This window comes from Coturnix japonica, chromosome 5 (genome assembly GCF_001577835.2).
Source record: "Coturnix japonica isolate 7356 chromosome 5, Coturnix japonica 2.1, whole genome shotgun sequence".
NCBI lineage: Eukaryota > Metazoa > Chordata > Aves > Galliformes > Phasianidae > Coturnix > Coturnix japonica.
This window is the reverse complement of record NC_029520.1, coordinates 53,958,730-53,976,323: the sequence shown is the minus strand read 5'-3', so window position 1 is coordinate 53,976,323 and position 17,594 is coordinate 53,958,730. Positions and strand designations below refer to the sequence as shown.

At 51.5% G+C, this 17,594-nt stretch overlaps 1 protein-coding gene across 3 annotated transcripts; it reads left to right on the top strand.

The window, feature by feature from the left end:
* Positions 1–313: 313 nt before the first annotated feature.
* Positions 314–9,764, top strand: LRFN5 (leucine rich repeat and fibronectin type III domain containing 5). 3 transcript variants are annotated; one of them, XR_004307448.1, is made up of 3 exons: positions 314–1,742; positions 2,361–5,094; positions 9,348–9,763. XR_004307448.1 is itself a non-coding variant. In XM_015865980.2 (3 exons), the coding sequence occupies exons 1-3, from the start codon at positions 355–357 to the stop codon at positions 9,455–9,457; spliced, it is 2,214 nt and encodes a 737-aa protein (XP_015721466.1). In that variant the 5' UTR covers positions 314–354; the 3' UTR covers positions 9,458–9,764. The 3 variants fall into 3 exon arrangements, 2 of the variants coding, with proteins under 2 accessions (XP_015721466.1, XP_015721465.1); XM_015865980.2 differs by having other exon boundaries at positions 2,361–3,076; positions 9,348–9,764; XM_015865979.2 differs by lacking the exon at positions 9,348–9,763 and having other exon boundaries at positions 2,361–5,349.
* Positions 9,765–17,594: the final 7,830 nt, after the last annotated feature.

Below are 17,594 nucleotides of genomic sequence, written 5' to 3'. Positions count from 1 at the left end.
AGCAGGAGGGGCTCCAAAGGCACCAGTGCTGCAATGTACAGAGCCAGCGGGTGCTTCCAAACCGTGCTGTTACTTGCACATGGATGCGTAGATGTGTGCAGATGTGTGTGTGCATACATACAAAAATCCTGGTTGTCCTTCTGGAAGACACTGTAGGCACTCTTGTTAGGATATGGAGAGCTATAATGCATCTGGTGATAGGATGGGAAAGAAACACTGTTCTGTGAACCTGTTTCGTGATTTAACCATAGACAGTTTTCCTTTGCTTCTGTTATGACTTCTGTTATATTTCCTATACTTGCAGGAATTAACGGACATTTATTCTTCATTGCAGGCTCGTGAACCTAATCTACAATGGAAAAACTGCTTTTGTTTCTGCTGTTCATTGGCATAGCAGTGAGAGCTCAGATCTGCCCGAAGCGCTGTGTTTGTCAGATTTTGTCTCCAAACCTTGCGACCCTTTGTGCCAAGAAAGGGCTCTTATTTGTTCCACCAAACATTGACAGGAGGACTGTGGAATTACGGCTGGCAGACAACTTTGTTACAAACATCAAAAGGAAAGACTTTGCCAATATGACCAGCCTTGTGGACCTGACGCTGTCCAGGAATACAATAAGTTTTATCACACCTCATGCGTTTGCTGACTTGCGCAATTTGCGGGCTTTGCATTTGAACAGCAACAGATTGACTAAGATCACCAATGACATGTTCAGTGGGCTCTCCAACCTTCATCACTTGATACTTAACAACAACCAGCTGACTCTTATTTCTTCCACAGCTTTTGATGATGTTTTAGCTCTTGAGGAATTGGATTTGTCTTACAACAACCTGGAAACCATCCCCTGGGATGCTGTGGAAAAGATGGTTAGCTTGCACACTCTCAGCCTGGACCACAATATGATTGATCATATTCCTAAGGGGACCTTCTCCCACCTCCACAAGATGACCAGGTTAGACGTCACGTCTAACAAACTGCAGAAGCTACCACCTGATCCTCTCTTTCAGCGAGCTCAGGTACTGGCAACCTCAGGAATTATCAGCCCCTCTACTTTTGCGTTAAGCTTTGGTGGAAACCCTTTGCATTGCAACTGTGAGCTCTTGTGGCTGAGGCGTCTCTCCAGAGAAGATGACCTGGAGACATGTGCCTCTCCCCAGCTGCTGTCGGGCCGGTACTTCTGGTCAATCCCTGAGGAGGAGTTCCTGTGCGAACCTCCTCTCATTACCAGGCACACTCACGAGCTGAGGGTGCTGGAGGGCCAAAGGGCGGCACTGAGGTGCAAGGCCCGGGGGGATCCAGAACCAGCAATTCATTGGATTTCACCTGAGGGCAAACTTATTTCTAATGCAACAAGGTCTGTGGTGTATGACAATGGTACACTCGACATTCTCATAACAACGGTGAAGGACACAGGCTCTTTCACTTGCATCGCTTCCAATCCAGCAGGGGAAGCCACACAGACGGTGGACCTGCACATAATCAAACTCCCTCACTTGCTGAACAGCACTAACCACATCCACGAGCCTGACCCTGGCTCCTCGGATATCTCAACGTCCACCAAGTCGGGATCCAATGCAAGCAGTAGCAATGGGGATACAAAAGTCAGCCAAGACAAGAAGGTGGTTGTTGCTGAAGCGACGTCATCCACTGCTCTGCTGAAATTCAATTTTCAAAGAAACATACCTGGAATACGCATGTTCCAGATCCAGTACAATGGCACTTATGATGACTCTCTGGTGTACAGGTATGGCACAGCCAGCCCAGCCCAGCCCCTCCCTGTTGCTCCACACTGGTTGCTGGTGCAAGTTCATTGCTGCCCACTCCTTGGGGGGCTGTCAGCCCGCACCACCTGGCCACAGCCCGGCTCTTGGCTGGGCAGAGGGGTAATGAAGATTGGGAGATTACTCTGGTTTGGGTTATTTCTAGAGAATCCAAAACAGACCTCTGATCCTCTTTAGTAATCTGATTAGCAGAAGGATTGTGAAGTTAGATGAGTTAAGTGGATCTTAATGTGCTCAGTTTAATGAAAGCACGGGGACCATGCTGTCTGCAAACATGCTCCTGCAAGCACACCCAGCTGGCATGGCAGTGATGCTTGGGAGGAGTGAACATGCATGCACTGTGCACTGAGTGGCTTTGTTCTGAGTCTGGGCTGTAACTGTCACACCTTCCAGAACTGCTGTTTTCTTAATTTCATCTACAGTTGCTCTCAGGAGGGGCTCTGCCTAGACAAGCTGTGGGGGGGGATTGTGGTGCTGCTAGGCCAGGGCCAGGGCTGTGCTACCAGGGGAGGGCTCCAGTAGTGGGCTGGGAGGGAGCTGTGGCAACACGGGTTTGTTAATATCGATGTCCTCGCCCCCAGGATGATACCTCCCACAAGCAAAACTTTCCTGGTGAACAACCTGGCTGCTGGGACCATGTATGACCTGTGTGTCTTGGCCATCTACGACGATGGAATCACCTCGCTGACTGCCACCAGGGTGGTGGGCTGCACGCAGTTCACCACCGAGCAGGACTACGTGCGCTGCCACTTCATGCAGTCCCAGTTCCTGGGCGGGACCATGATTATCATCATCGGTGGGATCATTGTGGCCTCGGTGCTTGTGTTCATCATCATCCTTATGATCCGGTACAAGGTGTGCAACAACAACGGGCAGCACAAGGCCACCAAGGTCAGCAACGTTTACTCGCAGACGAACGGGGCCCAGGTGCAGGGCTGCGGCGGGGTGCTGTCCCAGTCTGCCTCCAAGCAGGCGGTGGGGCACGACGAGGCTGCCCAGTGCTGCCGGGCCGCCAGCGACGGTGCCGGACCCTCGCCGGAGCTCAGCCCTGGCCCAGAGGCCACCGCCACCACTACCTCGCCCTCTCCTCATGCCTGGGCTGCCGGCACCTCCGCTGCCCAGAAGCCGAAGCGGAAGCCGGGGCCAAAACCCAGCAGCGAGCCACAGAGCGAAGCTGCCACGAGTATTGAGTCCCAAAACACTAACAGAAATAACTCCACTGCTCTGCAGCTAGCTAGCCGTCCCCCCGACTCTGACAAAGGGGTCCCCACGTACAAAAGAGCACAATCCAAGCCAAGTAAGTTCCTCACCTTGCCGGCCACCACGTCCAGAGCCAAGCGCAGGCTGTCACTGGGCGGCGAGCTGCTGCTGTGCCGCTGCCAGCAGGACGTGGGGCTGTGCTCCCGGCGCAGCCTCTCCATGAATGGGATGCTGGCGCAGGCGGGCCGCTCCAGCGCAGAGGGCGGAACAGCGACGTTCTCGAGCTCTGAGTGGATATTGGAAAGCACTGTGTGACCTGCCTTTGGGTTATTTTTTAAGTTTACTTTTTATTTCTGTGACAAACGAAATGCCAAACGTTATGTGAAGTTCCCTCTCCCGGGGAATTGGATTTGGAAGTCCACTGTTGTCTCACTGAGTGATGGTTTGTCCATGCGGGGTTCTCTATAAGCCACCCAGTGCACACAGGGTTTTGTTTAGCTTCCATTTGGTTTTATTTAGTATCCAAACAGAAGGCAACATTCAGAGTTTAAAAAAGAAAAGAAAAAAAAAAAAGGGAAAAAAAAAAAGGTTACGGGGTGAAAAAAGCATGAAACAGCACCAGTGCCTTCCCTGCTCTAGGACTGGCTTCCTGGTTCTGCGGTAGCAGAAAACACAAGAGAGAGTTTTCACAGAAAAAGCCTTTTATAAAGGAAATGAAATTTCCTCCAAGCTAACAAATAACCACTTCTGAATCAATCAGTAAAATGATATTTTTTAAAATGGTCAGACTGTACATTTCTTTTCCGTGATAATGGTGTTGCCTTTGTTTTTAGGCAGATGCTGTACAGAAACAACAACGCTGTGTTGTTCTCTTGTGTAAAATAAAATACTCACTCGGTACACCCAGCCAGCCTCGCGGTGACTGCCCGGGGCGCCCAGCAGTGTGCAGGGGATGCTGGGCTGAGGGTCCCCTCCCGTCCCGCGCCACAGTGTCAGTGCCACGGCTGGGAACACCGCTGCCTTCCAACAGGACCGGTGCTGATCGCTTGCTCCCTGCTTTGCCCTGCAGAAATGGAATGTGTTGAGCTCCTGTGTGAATGACAGCATCTTGAGACAGTGCAGAGCGTGGAGCAGCAGAGGGCAGAGGCAAGAGCAGTGGTGGGGCAGTAACCTCAGTGGTTCCAGGCTTTTAGGGGTCTATCTCCTGTAAGCACTGTGGTTTGCATCTGTAGTCCCTGCGCACAGTGGAGTGGCTGGGAGATGTTCACACCTTCACAGTGATGTGCTGCTTGATTGCCATGCCCTTGGGATGCTGCCAGGCCAGGATGTCAGCCTTGACCACATGGCAGTAGGTGGTAGCAGCTCAAACACCCTGTTGTGAGGATACCAAATGTGCTTCTGCTGCTCTGCTCATTCTAAAGAAAATTTGAAAATTAATACTGATTAAACTCATATGGTCATTACGTTTAAAGCAAAGACAGCTTAACTGAGACATCTCAGTGCATTCTCCGATGCTAAACACTGGATTTAATATGGGCTTTGTGACCACTAAAGTGATAGAACAGTTAAATTTTACACTCTGCATGAAGGAAGCACAGCCCTGTGTGCAGGTGCTCCAGCTCTCAGGCACACACACATACAGTGCTGGGCCCCAGGTCCAGTGTGGGAGAGTGTCTCCTGCATCCCCGGGGCACTGTGCTTAGGGCTGGGTGTGCAGAGCCTGAGAGTCGTGGTTGTGCTCTGCTGGGAACTGGAGGTGGTGCTGGGAAGCACAGGGAAGGAAGAGTCTTGGTTTTTTTAAGAAAGCCCTTTTTCTTCCCTTTGGAAGTACAGAGACCAGAAAGGAAATAAAGCACCAAAATTAGAATACTCGGTTCCTGCCAGAAAAGCTAAAAAAGCCAAAAAAACCTCCAGATTTCTCTGGAAGATGAAAATTTTCTAGAGGAGGCATGCGGACAGAAATGAGCTCTTAACATAGCGCGCCATCAGAGCTAGCGATATCTTTGTCAAAGCTATGGAAGGTTGAAAATGAAGGCGTGGCAAATCTGGGCAAAGGGGGGTAATGGTCCACGGAGGAGCTGGATCTCTGCAGCCCGTACCTTCGCCTTACAGTGGGTAAGGAGGCACCTCTCCATGTGCTCTGCTGAGGTACTTGTCCTAACTGTGCGTTTTACGAACATCAAATGGAAATGCTTTGTGTGTTGTCTCAAACTGGGTGTGTCTGATGTTTTGTGAAAGTGCTGAACTATTGACAGCTTCTGGGGGGCTTTATTTTTATATTTTTCATTTTTTACTCAAAGGAATCGATTTTCTAAATGCTGAAGCTGAGTATTCTATCTGCAGTACATTTGTATAAGCAGCTTAGAAGGACCATATGTCACCGTGTTTTGTTTAACTCTGCACTAATGTTGTAGACCTGGGTGGCTTTAGGGCTCTGCTCACATTGGAGAGGAGCGTCCTCTGGGTGTGCACAGGGTGTTAATTCTGTGCCATTGCCACAAGGGTGAACATGCAGCTGGATGTTCCATCTTGTTCAGGTTTGGTTCATTCCAAGTGTGGGAAGCCCTGGGAAGGGGGAAATCTTCTGTCCTTTCTGTTCTGCAAAAGCAGAGCTGTAACAGATAGATGCAGAAAAAGTGCCAAGATATCCTTTGATCAGAAGAATGACATTGAAATATTTGTTCAGTGATGTGCTGGAAATTTTTTAATTCTTTGGAAACCAAAACATTCACGTAGGAATCCCAGATGTGACTTTACCCCATCGTGGTCATGCAGTGCTGCCATTCAGGGAAGCCTTGGGGGAGAGAGGAGTGGGCAGCCAGGAGCTGCTGTCCCTGAGATGAGCCCCCTCGGGCTGTATGAGTGAGTGCAGCCCCCTGATGGAGTGTGCAGCACCCCAAGGCACTGTGCAGCACCCCGGCTGGGACCTTGATGTTTGCACTCCATGAGAACAGTCACCAGCACTTTGTCAGGGGGAGGGTCTCTGTGTTTCACAAGAACAGGCAAGGAGAAAAAACTTCAGAAATCTGTGCTAAGATTTCTGACACGTGCTTTCTCTTACATATTTCTTAAATCCACTCCTAACTCCTTTTCCAAAGCACACTCCTCCTGTTAAAGAGGGCTGCTTCAAGTAATGTTTGGATGGAGAAGCAGGGTTTTGTTGGGTGAAAAGCTGGTTATGTTAGTTTTTCTCTGTGCTGCCTTTCTGCTGATGTTCTGGGCATGTTCTTGACAGTGAATATATGGTACTGTTCAGTTCTGGGTGCAACGTGGCTTTATTTCTGCCAATGTGCTCTGGTTTGCTGGAAAACTCCCCAGGCACCAGTGCAGATCTGCAGTAATGAGCAAAAGAGGCATTGGGGCGTAGGGATGCGTGTGGGGCAGGCGATGCCCCCGATGCTGCAGAGCAGTGCTGTCCCACGGGGGCTTTGCTGTGCGTCACCATAGGGGCACATCCCACAGAGCCCTGCAGGAACAGTGGGACATGATGGCAGGGCCCATTCCCATTCTCCTGTTGTAAAGCCCCTCCAGCAGTTGTGTCCCCTGTGCAGCACGGGGCCAGCACGGGGCCCAGTGGTCTCCTGCAGCCATCACTGCACCCTGTGGAGCTGCTGGGGGCTGAGCTCTGCTCTGTGCAGCGCAGAGATGTTCTCATTTCTCAGAGTACAGCAGAACTCTGCTGGTCACCACCTTGTGCATGTTGCAGTTCTGAGCAAAGTCAGCCCAAGCTGTGATAGACGGCAGTTCTGCCACAGCCGTCTGTCCCTGTGTCTGTGTGTCCTGCAGCTGCCCATCCCCACGTCCCACTGCTGTCAGCACGCACTGCTCACGTCCTTGAAGAAGTGCAGTGTGGCTCTTCCTGCACCATCTTCAAATGCACCCCAAGCTGGAGCAGGCACTATGCAGAGAGAGGCACTGGGTGTTTATCCCCAGTGACTGACCCAACAAGCAGGAGCAGTGGTCACAGCCGCTGTCATTTACTGCTCCTTCTCACTAACTGGGAGAAACTGGAGCCTTGGAGGTACTGCTTGCAGAGTGGCAGCATTTGTCAGCCTTACAATAATCTCAAGAAAATGTACTGTCCTGTTCCTTTAAGGTGCTGTTGTAACAAGTGATGTGCACTTGCCCTCTAAAAGGAGCAACAGCAGCAGTAACAGAATAACACAATGCCTCTCCCATGGTAATTTAGGAAGTAATTTTAAGGTAGGTCAAAGATCTGGCTTGAAAAAAAAGCAACAAATCACAGCAAAATCAATAGGATCCTGCTTACTGAAACCATGCATCCGATGCTTTCCCTTTGCAGACATTTTTCTGCACGCCTTGTAGTTCAGTGCTGGCTGTGGCACAGATACGAGGGTTGCACTGAGCTGCCCCTGCATTTGCTGAGTGCTGCAGCAGCATCTCCCGCCTTCTGTGCAGATGCACAAGCATGCTCTTTTGTCACAGTGTGATGCACATGGCTGCTTACCATCATTCTAAGGGAAGATGGTCTTACTGTATGCAGAAACCCATTTCTTTTATGCAGCCAATGTTAACAGCCAGAGCATCAGTGCTTTGCTAAAAGAGCATCAGCACCCCGGCCATGCTCCCTCACCTGTGTGGGGTGCCTGGACCCACAGTGGCTGCCCCAGATAAGTATTGCACCACAGCACAGTCACCAGTGGCACGTCCCCAGGGCACACAGGAACAGCAGCACTGCAGGGCTGGTGGGAACAGTGGCCCTTGTGCTACCAAGCTGTGCTGCACTGTGCATGCATGTTGAGTGTTGGGCAAAGGCAGCACTGTAAATAAGAACGGATGTGCCATATTCTGCCTGCCTCAGCTTGGATGTAGCTGTGGCATTGTTTTCATGGCAGCATGGATGGAGCACAAGTGTGCAAGATAGGGGGTCTGGAATGGGTTAAAGCACCCACACCTTGCATCAGTAATGTGAGGCCAAAAGGCAGTGCTTGCTGATCTTGCTGATAGTTGATTTATTCACAAGAGCCAGGCATGAAGGCTGCTGCTGTAGCAAGAAGGAAGCTTAGCTTGCAAGGAAATAATCTAAAAGAGAAAAAAGCAAATATGGCAAATTGTTGGCTGCAGAGAGACAAGATTGAAGCTTTGTCTGTATGAAAATAAACAGAATGAGCTCTACTGCCTCTATCGTGCTGGGAACAAGCCATGTCTGCCAGGTCATTTGAAGTTGTTACTCAGTTGGTATCAGCCTCCAGGTTGCTGACAGCTGTTATCAGTTGATACGGATTGTTACCAGCCTGCAGGCAGGGACAGGTCAGTGCAGCCCAGTGCTGTCCCCAGGACTTCCAGGGTCTGGGAAGGGCTGGTGGTACCTCTGGGTCCCCCTGGCTTGCAGTGTCCCTTGGGAGTGGTGCTGAGACGGAAAGTGGTGGCATTCCCTTGCCTTTGTTGGTACCCAGGGTGAGGCAGGCAAGGAGTATGTTCCTGTCACTGTGCATGGGGTGCACACACCTGCTGGGAGCTGCTGGGGCTATTGGTGATGTGCAGATGCTGCTGCAGCATGTCCTGAACACTGTGGAGCCACACAGGCAACTGCTGATTGCAGAGCCATGCCATGGGGCTGTGTCCTGGGCTCACAGCAGCACTGCAGCCCAGGAGAACGTGGGGCCTGGAGCTGCCTGGGTCTTTCTGCATTATGGGGATGTGTGTGCATGTCTGTCTTGCACAGGAATTCAGTTTGGACAGGAAAATGAGAAAAAGACTCATGGTTCCAGCACAGCTCCCTTCTCCCATTGCTCACTTGGGCAGAGGGTGGTGGGCAGGGAGTCCTGCAGGCCCCAGTGCATGGCTGCAAACAGCTGGAGAGCTGTGTCCTGCAGCAAGCCATGGCTGCACTGAGAAGGGGGCCTGGTTTGTGTCTGGTGCTGAGAGGTAAGTGGGGCTGCAGGGCCGGCAGCAGCAAGGTGCAGGGCTGCAGTCACTTGTGGAGCTGCAGGTCCCCATTCTCCCACGGAACAAGACCAATGGTGTGGCTGCTCAGGGACAGATGGGCACATGCTACACGTTCTCTGCATGGTGACTTTTCACTTGCATGTAAACCTGGCAAGGGCCAGTGCTGGGCTCGTGCACATCCACTGCTTCATGTTTTTGTTTCACTTCTGTGCACACTCCCAATACTGCACAGAGGTGAAATCACTGTAGTAGAAAAGGGCTTTGCCTGCAGGGAGTCAGAGGCGAATCTAGAGAGTGGGGAGTATTCTAATTCTGGAGAAGTGAATGTTCCCATTCCTTGCCATGGGTGTTGCTGTCCCTCTGTCTGTCCATCTGTCCGTGTCAGTCTGTCTGGTGGCTGCAGCACAGCGCTGGGCACTGCAGGTTACCCTCACTGTCTCTGTTCTCTCTTTGCACAGAAGCTGGGGCTGACCTGAAGGACACCCACACTGCTCCGCTCCCTGAAAGCAATTGCCCCAGTGTGGTTACGAGGCAGAAAACGAAGCGATCCCAGTGCACCAAGGACTGATGTCACACCGCGTTCACACTGCCCAGACTATTCCTTCAAGTCACAGGAGGCCGTGGAGGTCGGCAGTGTCGGACAAACGTTCCTTCCCAGCTCACAGATTGCCCATCTCCCATCTGCCACATTCAGTCTAAATACCTTTTTTTTTTTTTTTTTTTTTCTGGTGTCTGAGGTTTTTATAAAACTAACAATGAAAACTTGGGTGGCAGCAGCTGCGGTACCACTTGTGTCAAACGTTGCCAGTGGTGAGTTCACAAACTGTAACCATGGTAGCTTACATCACTGTAACAAATAAATGTTTTACTACAATGGAGCTGGCACTGGGCTGATTCGGGGCAGCGATGCCTGCTGTGGGGGGTGTTGGCACATCTGCAGTGCCGGCCATACCCTGTATTGTGGGGTTGGAACATGGGAGCAGCCTGGGGCTCAGCAGAGCTGCAGCCCTCCCACAGCACCCCGGCCCCTGCCAGTCCTGTGCAGCACTGCTGGGTCCTCCCATCACATCTCGCTTCTCAAACGGGATGGAGAGCTTTGCTTTCCTTCCCTCTCACTAAGAGTTTTGTATGGCTTCTAGATGTCATTGTCACTTCTGCAAACACCACAACTCATCACCCAGCTTCAGCATGACTGCTAAAGGAGAGCTGGTCTGTGTGTGTGTGTTGTCAGTGGGGCCACTGGTGCTGCTGCCCGTGTTCTGCTGTCCTGTCACACCTCCCAAGGCTCACAGCAGGAACTAGTCACAGCAGCTGTCACACAGGGACAACGACATCTCCCCAGTTTGCTCCAAGCTGCCCCCATAACACCATGGGCTGTGTGAGGCTGTTTGGGGGAGGTTGAAGGCCCCCAGCTGGGCTGTGGAGGTGCCAGGCTGAGCAGTGGGCACACCCTGGGGCTGGGGGTGTGTGGGAGACCCCAGGTCTGGCCTACAGAGCCAGGGGCAATGGTTGGGGTGGAACCCTGCAGGAAGGCGGTGTGGGTGTGCCAAGGGGACACACAGCAGCATGGTCAGGAATTGTGGCTTTAGTTGTCTGTGTTTTTTCTGGCACTGCACACAGCCTGAATTGACATGGGTTACCATCACAGCAGGTGATTGTAATGCACAGAGCAGTTGGATTTCCTGGAAAAGGATGAGCCCAAAACAAACCAGTTTTCAAAAACATGTTTGATAAAAACAGTTCACAAACTGCACACACCTTGAAGATACAGGCACGTCCTCAGCCTTGTGGCACCACTGCCCTTTCCCTCAGGAAGCAGATGGCAGCCCAGGCTGCAGGACAGCCCAGCAGTGTGCAGTGTGATTCAGGGAAGGAATGAGAGGTGCTTTCCTCCTGTGGACATTCTGCATTGGGCTACAGAGCCATTTAAGCCCTTATAAGCCAACAAGCTCAACATTCTTCCTGCAAAGACTGTGTCAGATCTCAGAATTTTGTTTCCCATTATTACTGTGTTACTACTCTCATTTGGTGACTTCAATTTCAAGTTTCATGATCGTAGCAGAGCTGCTTTTCACTTGACGATTCTTTTTTAAGTCCTTTTAATTAACTGTCAAGGTAAGTTCCACCTGTCAGCTCAGTGTTAGAAATCTGTGTGTCACTGGTCAGATTCACTGAAATTGTGAATCAGGTTTTGCAAAAATCCCTACAACGTCCATGGAGCAGAGTGTGCCAGCTGCACGCTGTCATCAGCAGCCTGCTGCTAGGCCAACAACAGGGCACAGCTTCAGCCAGGATGGCCTAATGGCATTCCATCTGTACAGTAAGAGAGTAGATGAGTAGCATCATACCAACGAGCAAAGATGGCCTGCTGAAGAAAAACAGAATTGGATACTTACTGAAGAGTCGCACCAATGTTGGCTGCTGAGAAAGCCCAAAGTAACTGGGTCAGCAGCAGTGTTGCCTTCACCCCCACAGGCGCAGCCATGGCCAATGCTGCCCATATCTGTGCTGTTGTGTGAGTGGGTGGTGGGACATGGACTGAGGCACTCCTGATGCCCCCACGGCTGGGCAGTGCTCACAGCCACCCTGTGCCCAGCAAAGCAGGGAGTGCAACAGTAGTAGTACATGCTGAGGGCAATCTTGGGATGGTCTGTGTGCAGCCCAGGTTGGAGCAGATCTGCAGCAGGGATTCCTATCTGCATTGCCCGTATTCCATGTGCGCATCATTTGCTGATGCCTCCAGCTGTACCCTTGCATGGGCAAAGGCCTTCTTCCTTTCTGCTCCCAGGAGCAGAGAATGGCCACACCATGTGTGTGCTGCAGACAGGGGAGTGGTGGGCACAGCTCTGCTCACCATAGTGTGGCCCTGGCAGCTCACAGCTGTGCTGCAGCACAGGGCCAGGAGTGCCCCTGGGATCATTGCACTGTGAGTCTCCTGCTCCTTATGCTCCTTGTAAGACTCTGTCCTGCTGCATCCATGACAGTGTCATCTTCACAGTTCTGCACACAGCTGTGAGGAGGCACGGACTAGAGAGCAGCTGTGCATGTCGAGGATGCTTCCATAGTATTAAAGGACTGAGTTCAGCAGACTCTTCAAACAACATTTGGCTTTTTTTTTTCCTGTTTATATTTTTCAGAGTTTTCAAAGCTGCAGCCATGGGGTCACTTTGGGTGCCCCCCCAGCTGCTCTCCCAGCACAGCAGCCAGCAGAGCTTTCCCTGTGGGGACCTGGGGGCAGCTCATGGCCCAGGAGGAAACAGGAGAGTAGGAACCACCTCCTGCCTTTGCCATGGGTACAAGCTTCCAAATGTTCCTAAAGTGTTTTTTGACTAAGTTATGAGTGCTCTGAGAACAGTAAGGGAATGTGGAAACAGCTCCCTGTGGTTGTTTGCTGACATTGTGCCTGTGGTCCCACCCAGCATCTCTAAAAGAAATCTGACCTTTAATGTCACAGAACCTGAAGGAAGTTTAAAACTCCTTGAATTCCATCACAGTTCCAGCCCCACTTGCCCCTGTGTTTGCCTCTCTGCTGCTTCATCAGGAGCAGTGCAGAACATGTTTACCCCCCTCCTGTTTCGGTCACTCCATCATCACACTGTATTTCAGGTTCAGCAGCTTTGCAGTTCCTTGAAGGACAAGCACACTGCTGGAGGTGTCCCAGGCCATCACATCACCATGCCCAGCAGTGACATTGCTCTGCAGCCTTTGTGGTTACCAAGTGCAGCCCACACGCATGGTGTGCTCTGAGGAGTGAGCCGAGGGGCTGTGGCTACCTCAGAGCATCTGTACCAGGTGAGGTCCTGGGAGCTGGGCTGGCACAGCCAGCAGAAACGTCAATGAAATCCCTTCTTAAAGTGCTGCCATATGGGTTGTTTCCAAACTCCTTCTCTCCTCCCCCCCAAGTAGGAAGGCAAAGGCAAACCATATCACCTAGAGGGGAGAAGACAACAACCACCATAACCAGACATCTCAAGTACAGTTTCTGTTATAGGCTTGGGCAATGAACTGCAATGAGCCCAATGCCAGCCAGTGAGCAGCACCTGCTGCAGCCAGAGAAATAAAGATAAAAGAAGGCAGCTACCCTTCCTCTTTGCATGATGCAAAGTCAGTATGGCTGTGTGGGTGTGCTCATGGGGTTGTGCTGGGAGCTGGGCTGCAGGGGCTGCCTAGGACCATCCCTTACTCCAAAAGATGTGTGTGTGCATCTCTGTTCCCCTGAGAGGAAAGGACAGGTTGTAGAGAGGAGACGTGGTCCCTGGGCAGGCTCCTGTGAGGCGGGTGGCTGAGTGCTGCACATGTCCAGGCTAGGGAAGAGTCCTCAGAGCTGAGGAGCTCCTGCTGGTGCTGCACTGTGAGGACAGACAGGAAGACAAATACAGGTTTAGTGCTGATGCTTTGCATGGCTTCTGTGAGCAGCTTTTTTTGGCATTGTCTCTTATCCCCTTAGAAGACAACTACCGATAGTAAAACTCCTTACAATAATGCAACTCAGCTCCTTGGTTTTTAGGGAATTAATGGACTGTGGGAAGACAGAGTTCCATTGCAATGTGGTTTTGTGCATTGGTGTGAAGGACACTTCACGCACTTAAGCTTCTGATGATTCACAGAGCTGAAAACTGCTGTAGGAGGACAGCTCAGCCTTCCCACGTCCTGCTTTCATGTTGGTATGTTGTTCCCCTGCCCAGCAGGAGGACCCACATCTGCTGAGGTTTTGGTTCTGGATCACACAGCTCTGGAACTGCAGCCTGAAGCCTTTTGCTTCCCTCAGCCAAGCCAATGCTGTTTCACTTGCTCAGCTCTTATTTCGTTGTCTGGAGCAGATGGGATGAGGGGTTTTCTGTTGTCCCCCTGCTGGGTTTTACTCCTTGGTCTCATTGCTTCTCCATTTTCAGGGGGAAGAGGCCTGGCAGTTCCAGGGCAGTCTCTAGGCAGAACTCTTACTTTTCCTGCATTAGCTGCTGTGCGAACCCCTAAGAGAATGTTACTTTTGTAACTAAACAAACAAAACAACAGAAACAAAAGAAAAACACCTGCAGCTTTCCCAGAACACTCCAGCTCTGACCCAGCTGAGCCCTCCCAGCAGCTCAGACCTGCATGTCATGCTGGCTGCACGCTGTGAAACTTTTGCAGTCATTAAATAGGGACTGTATGCAACACACCTCAGATATGGGGTTCTCTCTTGTGAGTAACTGCTGCAAAACACTGCTGTGCGGAGTGCTAGTGTGGAATATGCAGTGTTGCTGTTCCTGTTATGTGCCGCTGCTAAGATGACGTGGAACTGTGTTGGATTTTGTTTTAAATAATGTTGAAGGTTGGATGTCAGGGGGAAGTTCTTTACTAGAAGAGCGGTGAGGTCCTGGAACGGGCTGCCCAGAGAGGCTGTGGATACCCCGTCCCTGGAGGTGTTCAAGGCCAGGTTGGACGGGGCCCTGGGCAACCTGATCTAGTAAAGGTGTATGTTTGGTGGCCCTGCCAGGCAGGGGGTTGGAGCTTCATGATCCTTGAGGTCCCTTCCAACCCGGGTCATTCTGTGATTCTGTGAAATGCATTTTTATTTATTTATTTATTTTATTTGTCTCATGTAAGGGACAGCTGTAGCGTACCATTTCTTTTCCCCCATTACTCCGCAGTGCTATATGGAGCCAGGAGCTGGATCTGATGGTCCCTGTCGGTCCCTTCTAACCCAGGGTACTGTGATTGTCATTCCCAGGTCTATGAAATGCAATGGCACGCAAGTCTCTGTGCCTTGTGCTCTGAGCCCTGAAAACTGCATGTCTGGCCAGGCTGCTGGGATTGCACTGAGGGAAATGGCAAAAGCTGGTATGGGCATGGCCATCAACTCTGCAGGTGCAGCAGCTGTTGGGCTCTATGCAGACAGCACCTCAGGCTTTCTTGCCTCTGCCCAAACAGAGGAGTCCCAACCTTCTGCTGAGAGGGGCAAAAGGACAGGGACAGCCATTCTGCCTGCTGCTGGCCTGGTGCAGCTGGCACAAATTTTGCTGGGCATCACATGCTTGGTTCTGCTTTGCTCGTGCAGCATTTTCACTTCATGATTGCCCATCCAGCTGTTGTGTATTTCTGCCTTCACCCCTCCAAATAAACAACAACAGGAGCTAGTATTGCATGGTGGCAGATGGAGCCTAGGAAGTGCTGTCTCTGCTCAGTATTTGCGTGGTACAGAGCAAGCTGCCAGCAGTTACTGATCTTTGGAGTCAGTGGTGCCAGCTCCTCATCGATTGGATTGCTGCTGTACCTCTGCCATGAGGAGGGTCATGCAGCACCACACCCAGCAGTGCGTGAGGGGATACACTGCTGTCCCTCCAGACAGTGCTGTCTGCATTGCGTTTGGTGCCACAGCAAATGCTGCACCAAGTAGTAGCAAGGGAGACTCTGGTTGCTCACCTACATCTGACTGCCAGGGGAGAAGTGGTCTCAACTCAAGGGATGGGGACTGTGGCAGGGCCTGCAGGGGTCCTGCTGGTTTCCCCCATCCCTGAGGTTGCAGGCACTGCCCCATCCTCCCCAGTGCCTGGGCAGCAGTATTGCTGGCACTGCTTTGGCAGACTGAGCAGAAATGCAATGCCATTTTAAAGCTTTTTAGAACACAGTTCTTCCCCTTTTCCCTATTCTGTTTTGCTTTACAAGCCCCCCATGGCCCAGATTAGTGTCCTGCTGTGGTTCCGGGGCCTGGTGGTGGGGCTGATCCCAGTGAAGCTGTCAGCACTGCTCATCCCAGAGCCCCTCTGTGGAATGCAGAGAAACAGCAGTGAGGGATTGCAGCATGATTTTTACTCCTTGTTTGCCCTTGGTGACAGTGCATGTGCTGTCTTGAATGGGGGTGTTCACACAGCTCCACCCATGTCGAGGTATTTCTGTGCAAGGGGAATGTGTGGGCTCCCCCAGAGCACTGCCGACGTCTGGCACAGCACAGCTCAGCTCAGCACAGCACAGCACAGCTCAGCACAGCACAGCACAGCACAGCACAGCACAGCACAGCACAGCACAGCTCAGCACAGCACAGCTCAGCACAGCTCAGCACAGCACAGCTCAGCACAGCACAGCACAGCTCAGCACAGCACAGCACAGCACAGCACAGCACAGCACAGCACAGCTCAGCACAGCACAGCACAGCTCAGCACAGCTCAGCCCTCTGCTCAGGGTACAGCTCTGCAGGGGAAACCCCACTGCTCCTGCAGGGACTGGGTATGTGCTGGCTGTGCTGTGCTGCATCAATGCCTGTGGGTGAGCATCAGGGATGGCATGGGCTGGAGGTGTTCAGGCATCCTGTGCCTGAAACAGTGAGCCCCGACTCCTGGCGTTGTCAATGCTTTGATGTTCCTTGCCAATACCAGCATCATTTCTTATCATAATCAGAGCAGTGATAAGGAACAGGAGGGCTGATGGATTTCTGGAGTTGTTCGTGAGCACTCTGCCTGATTCCTCAGTGATGTCTCTGATCCAGACAGGGCTGCAGATCCAAAGAAAACTGAGTGAAGGGTGTGAATTTTGCCACTGCTGGGGATGATGGGAGATGTGTCTGCTGTGGTCTTGTAGGGAACAGGTGGGTTCCCAGAGCCCCCCCCAGCTGGTCCTTCCTGGGGGACAGTGTGATCTGTGGCAGACGAGTGTCCCAATTGAGAGTGAGAGATTTCATGTTTGGGTGGCACATCTCCTGAGAAGTGGCTCTTTGGGACAGAGTGCTTTAAAATATGGTCACGCTCCTTATGTATGTTTAAAAAGAAAAACTGGGGGTGGAATGTGTGAATCAGAGGAAAGGAATTACCTGCACTGTGCCCAAGATAGAAGTGGAAACAAAGTGTGGGTGTAGGGAGCAGAGCAGGGAGCTGTCTGGGGCAATGGCCTCGTGGCAAGGACTCCAGTGAGAACAAACACCTCTCTGAGCAGGAATCCAATTCTGGAAGGAAATATGATCGAGGGCCTCTTGCTCTTTTCCCTTGAGCCTGTTGCTCCTGCCTCTGCTGCTTTGAAGTAGCTTTTATATGGCTTGCAGAGTGAGCAGTGAGTCAGTGGATGCAGTCTCCTGTCGCAGTGTGCCACCTACAAAGCTCCTGGAGGTGGCTCTAAGAGAAGAATGTCTTGAATCACACCAGCAGTCCCTTCCGTGGTAATGCATGGAAAAGGAGTTCAGCCACAGAGTAGTTTGTATAGAAGACAAATATATATGGGTGAGGATTGACAGAACAGTAACCTGAGCCAGCTCTCTCCAGCCATTTTGTTACTGCACACAGTGCTCAGTGAGGGGCTTTCCCTGATATCTGTCATGGTTCCAGCCCCACTATGTCATTTTGGACATGTTTGGAAGATGCTGATGGTGACATAAGGGAACAGTTTGGAAGGACAAAGTATGAGTTCTGAGGGCCCTCTTTAGACATAATTAAACCATAGCAATGGTAATGCGGGAACCAGTGATGCTGCAGTTGAACACCTTGGGAGGTGAATCCTGGCCAACACAGGTCCCATCTCTGGTTCAGTTGCTACACGTTGAACAGTTTCCTAGTGGAGCAGTAGGACAGCACTGAGCTGAGCAGCTCAGAGCCTCGTGTGGCCCACGCCTTAGTGTGCAGTGTCTGCTGAGCTGGTGTCCACTCACATGCTTCTCTGCTCCGCAACTGCTGTTCAGAATGTGGCTGTTCCACCTGGGGAATAGTTGTTGTAGTCTTAATCATTCTTCCTATTTGGCTCTT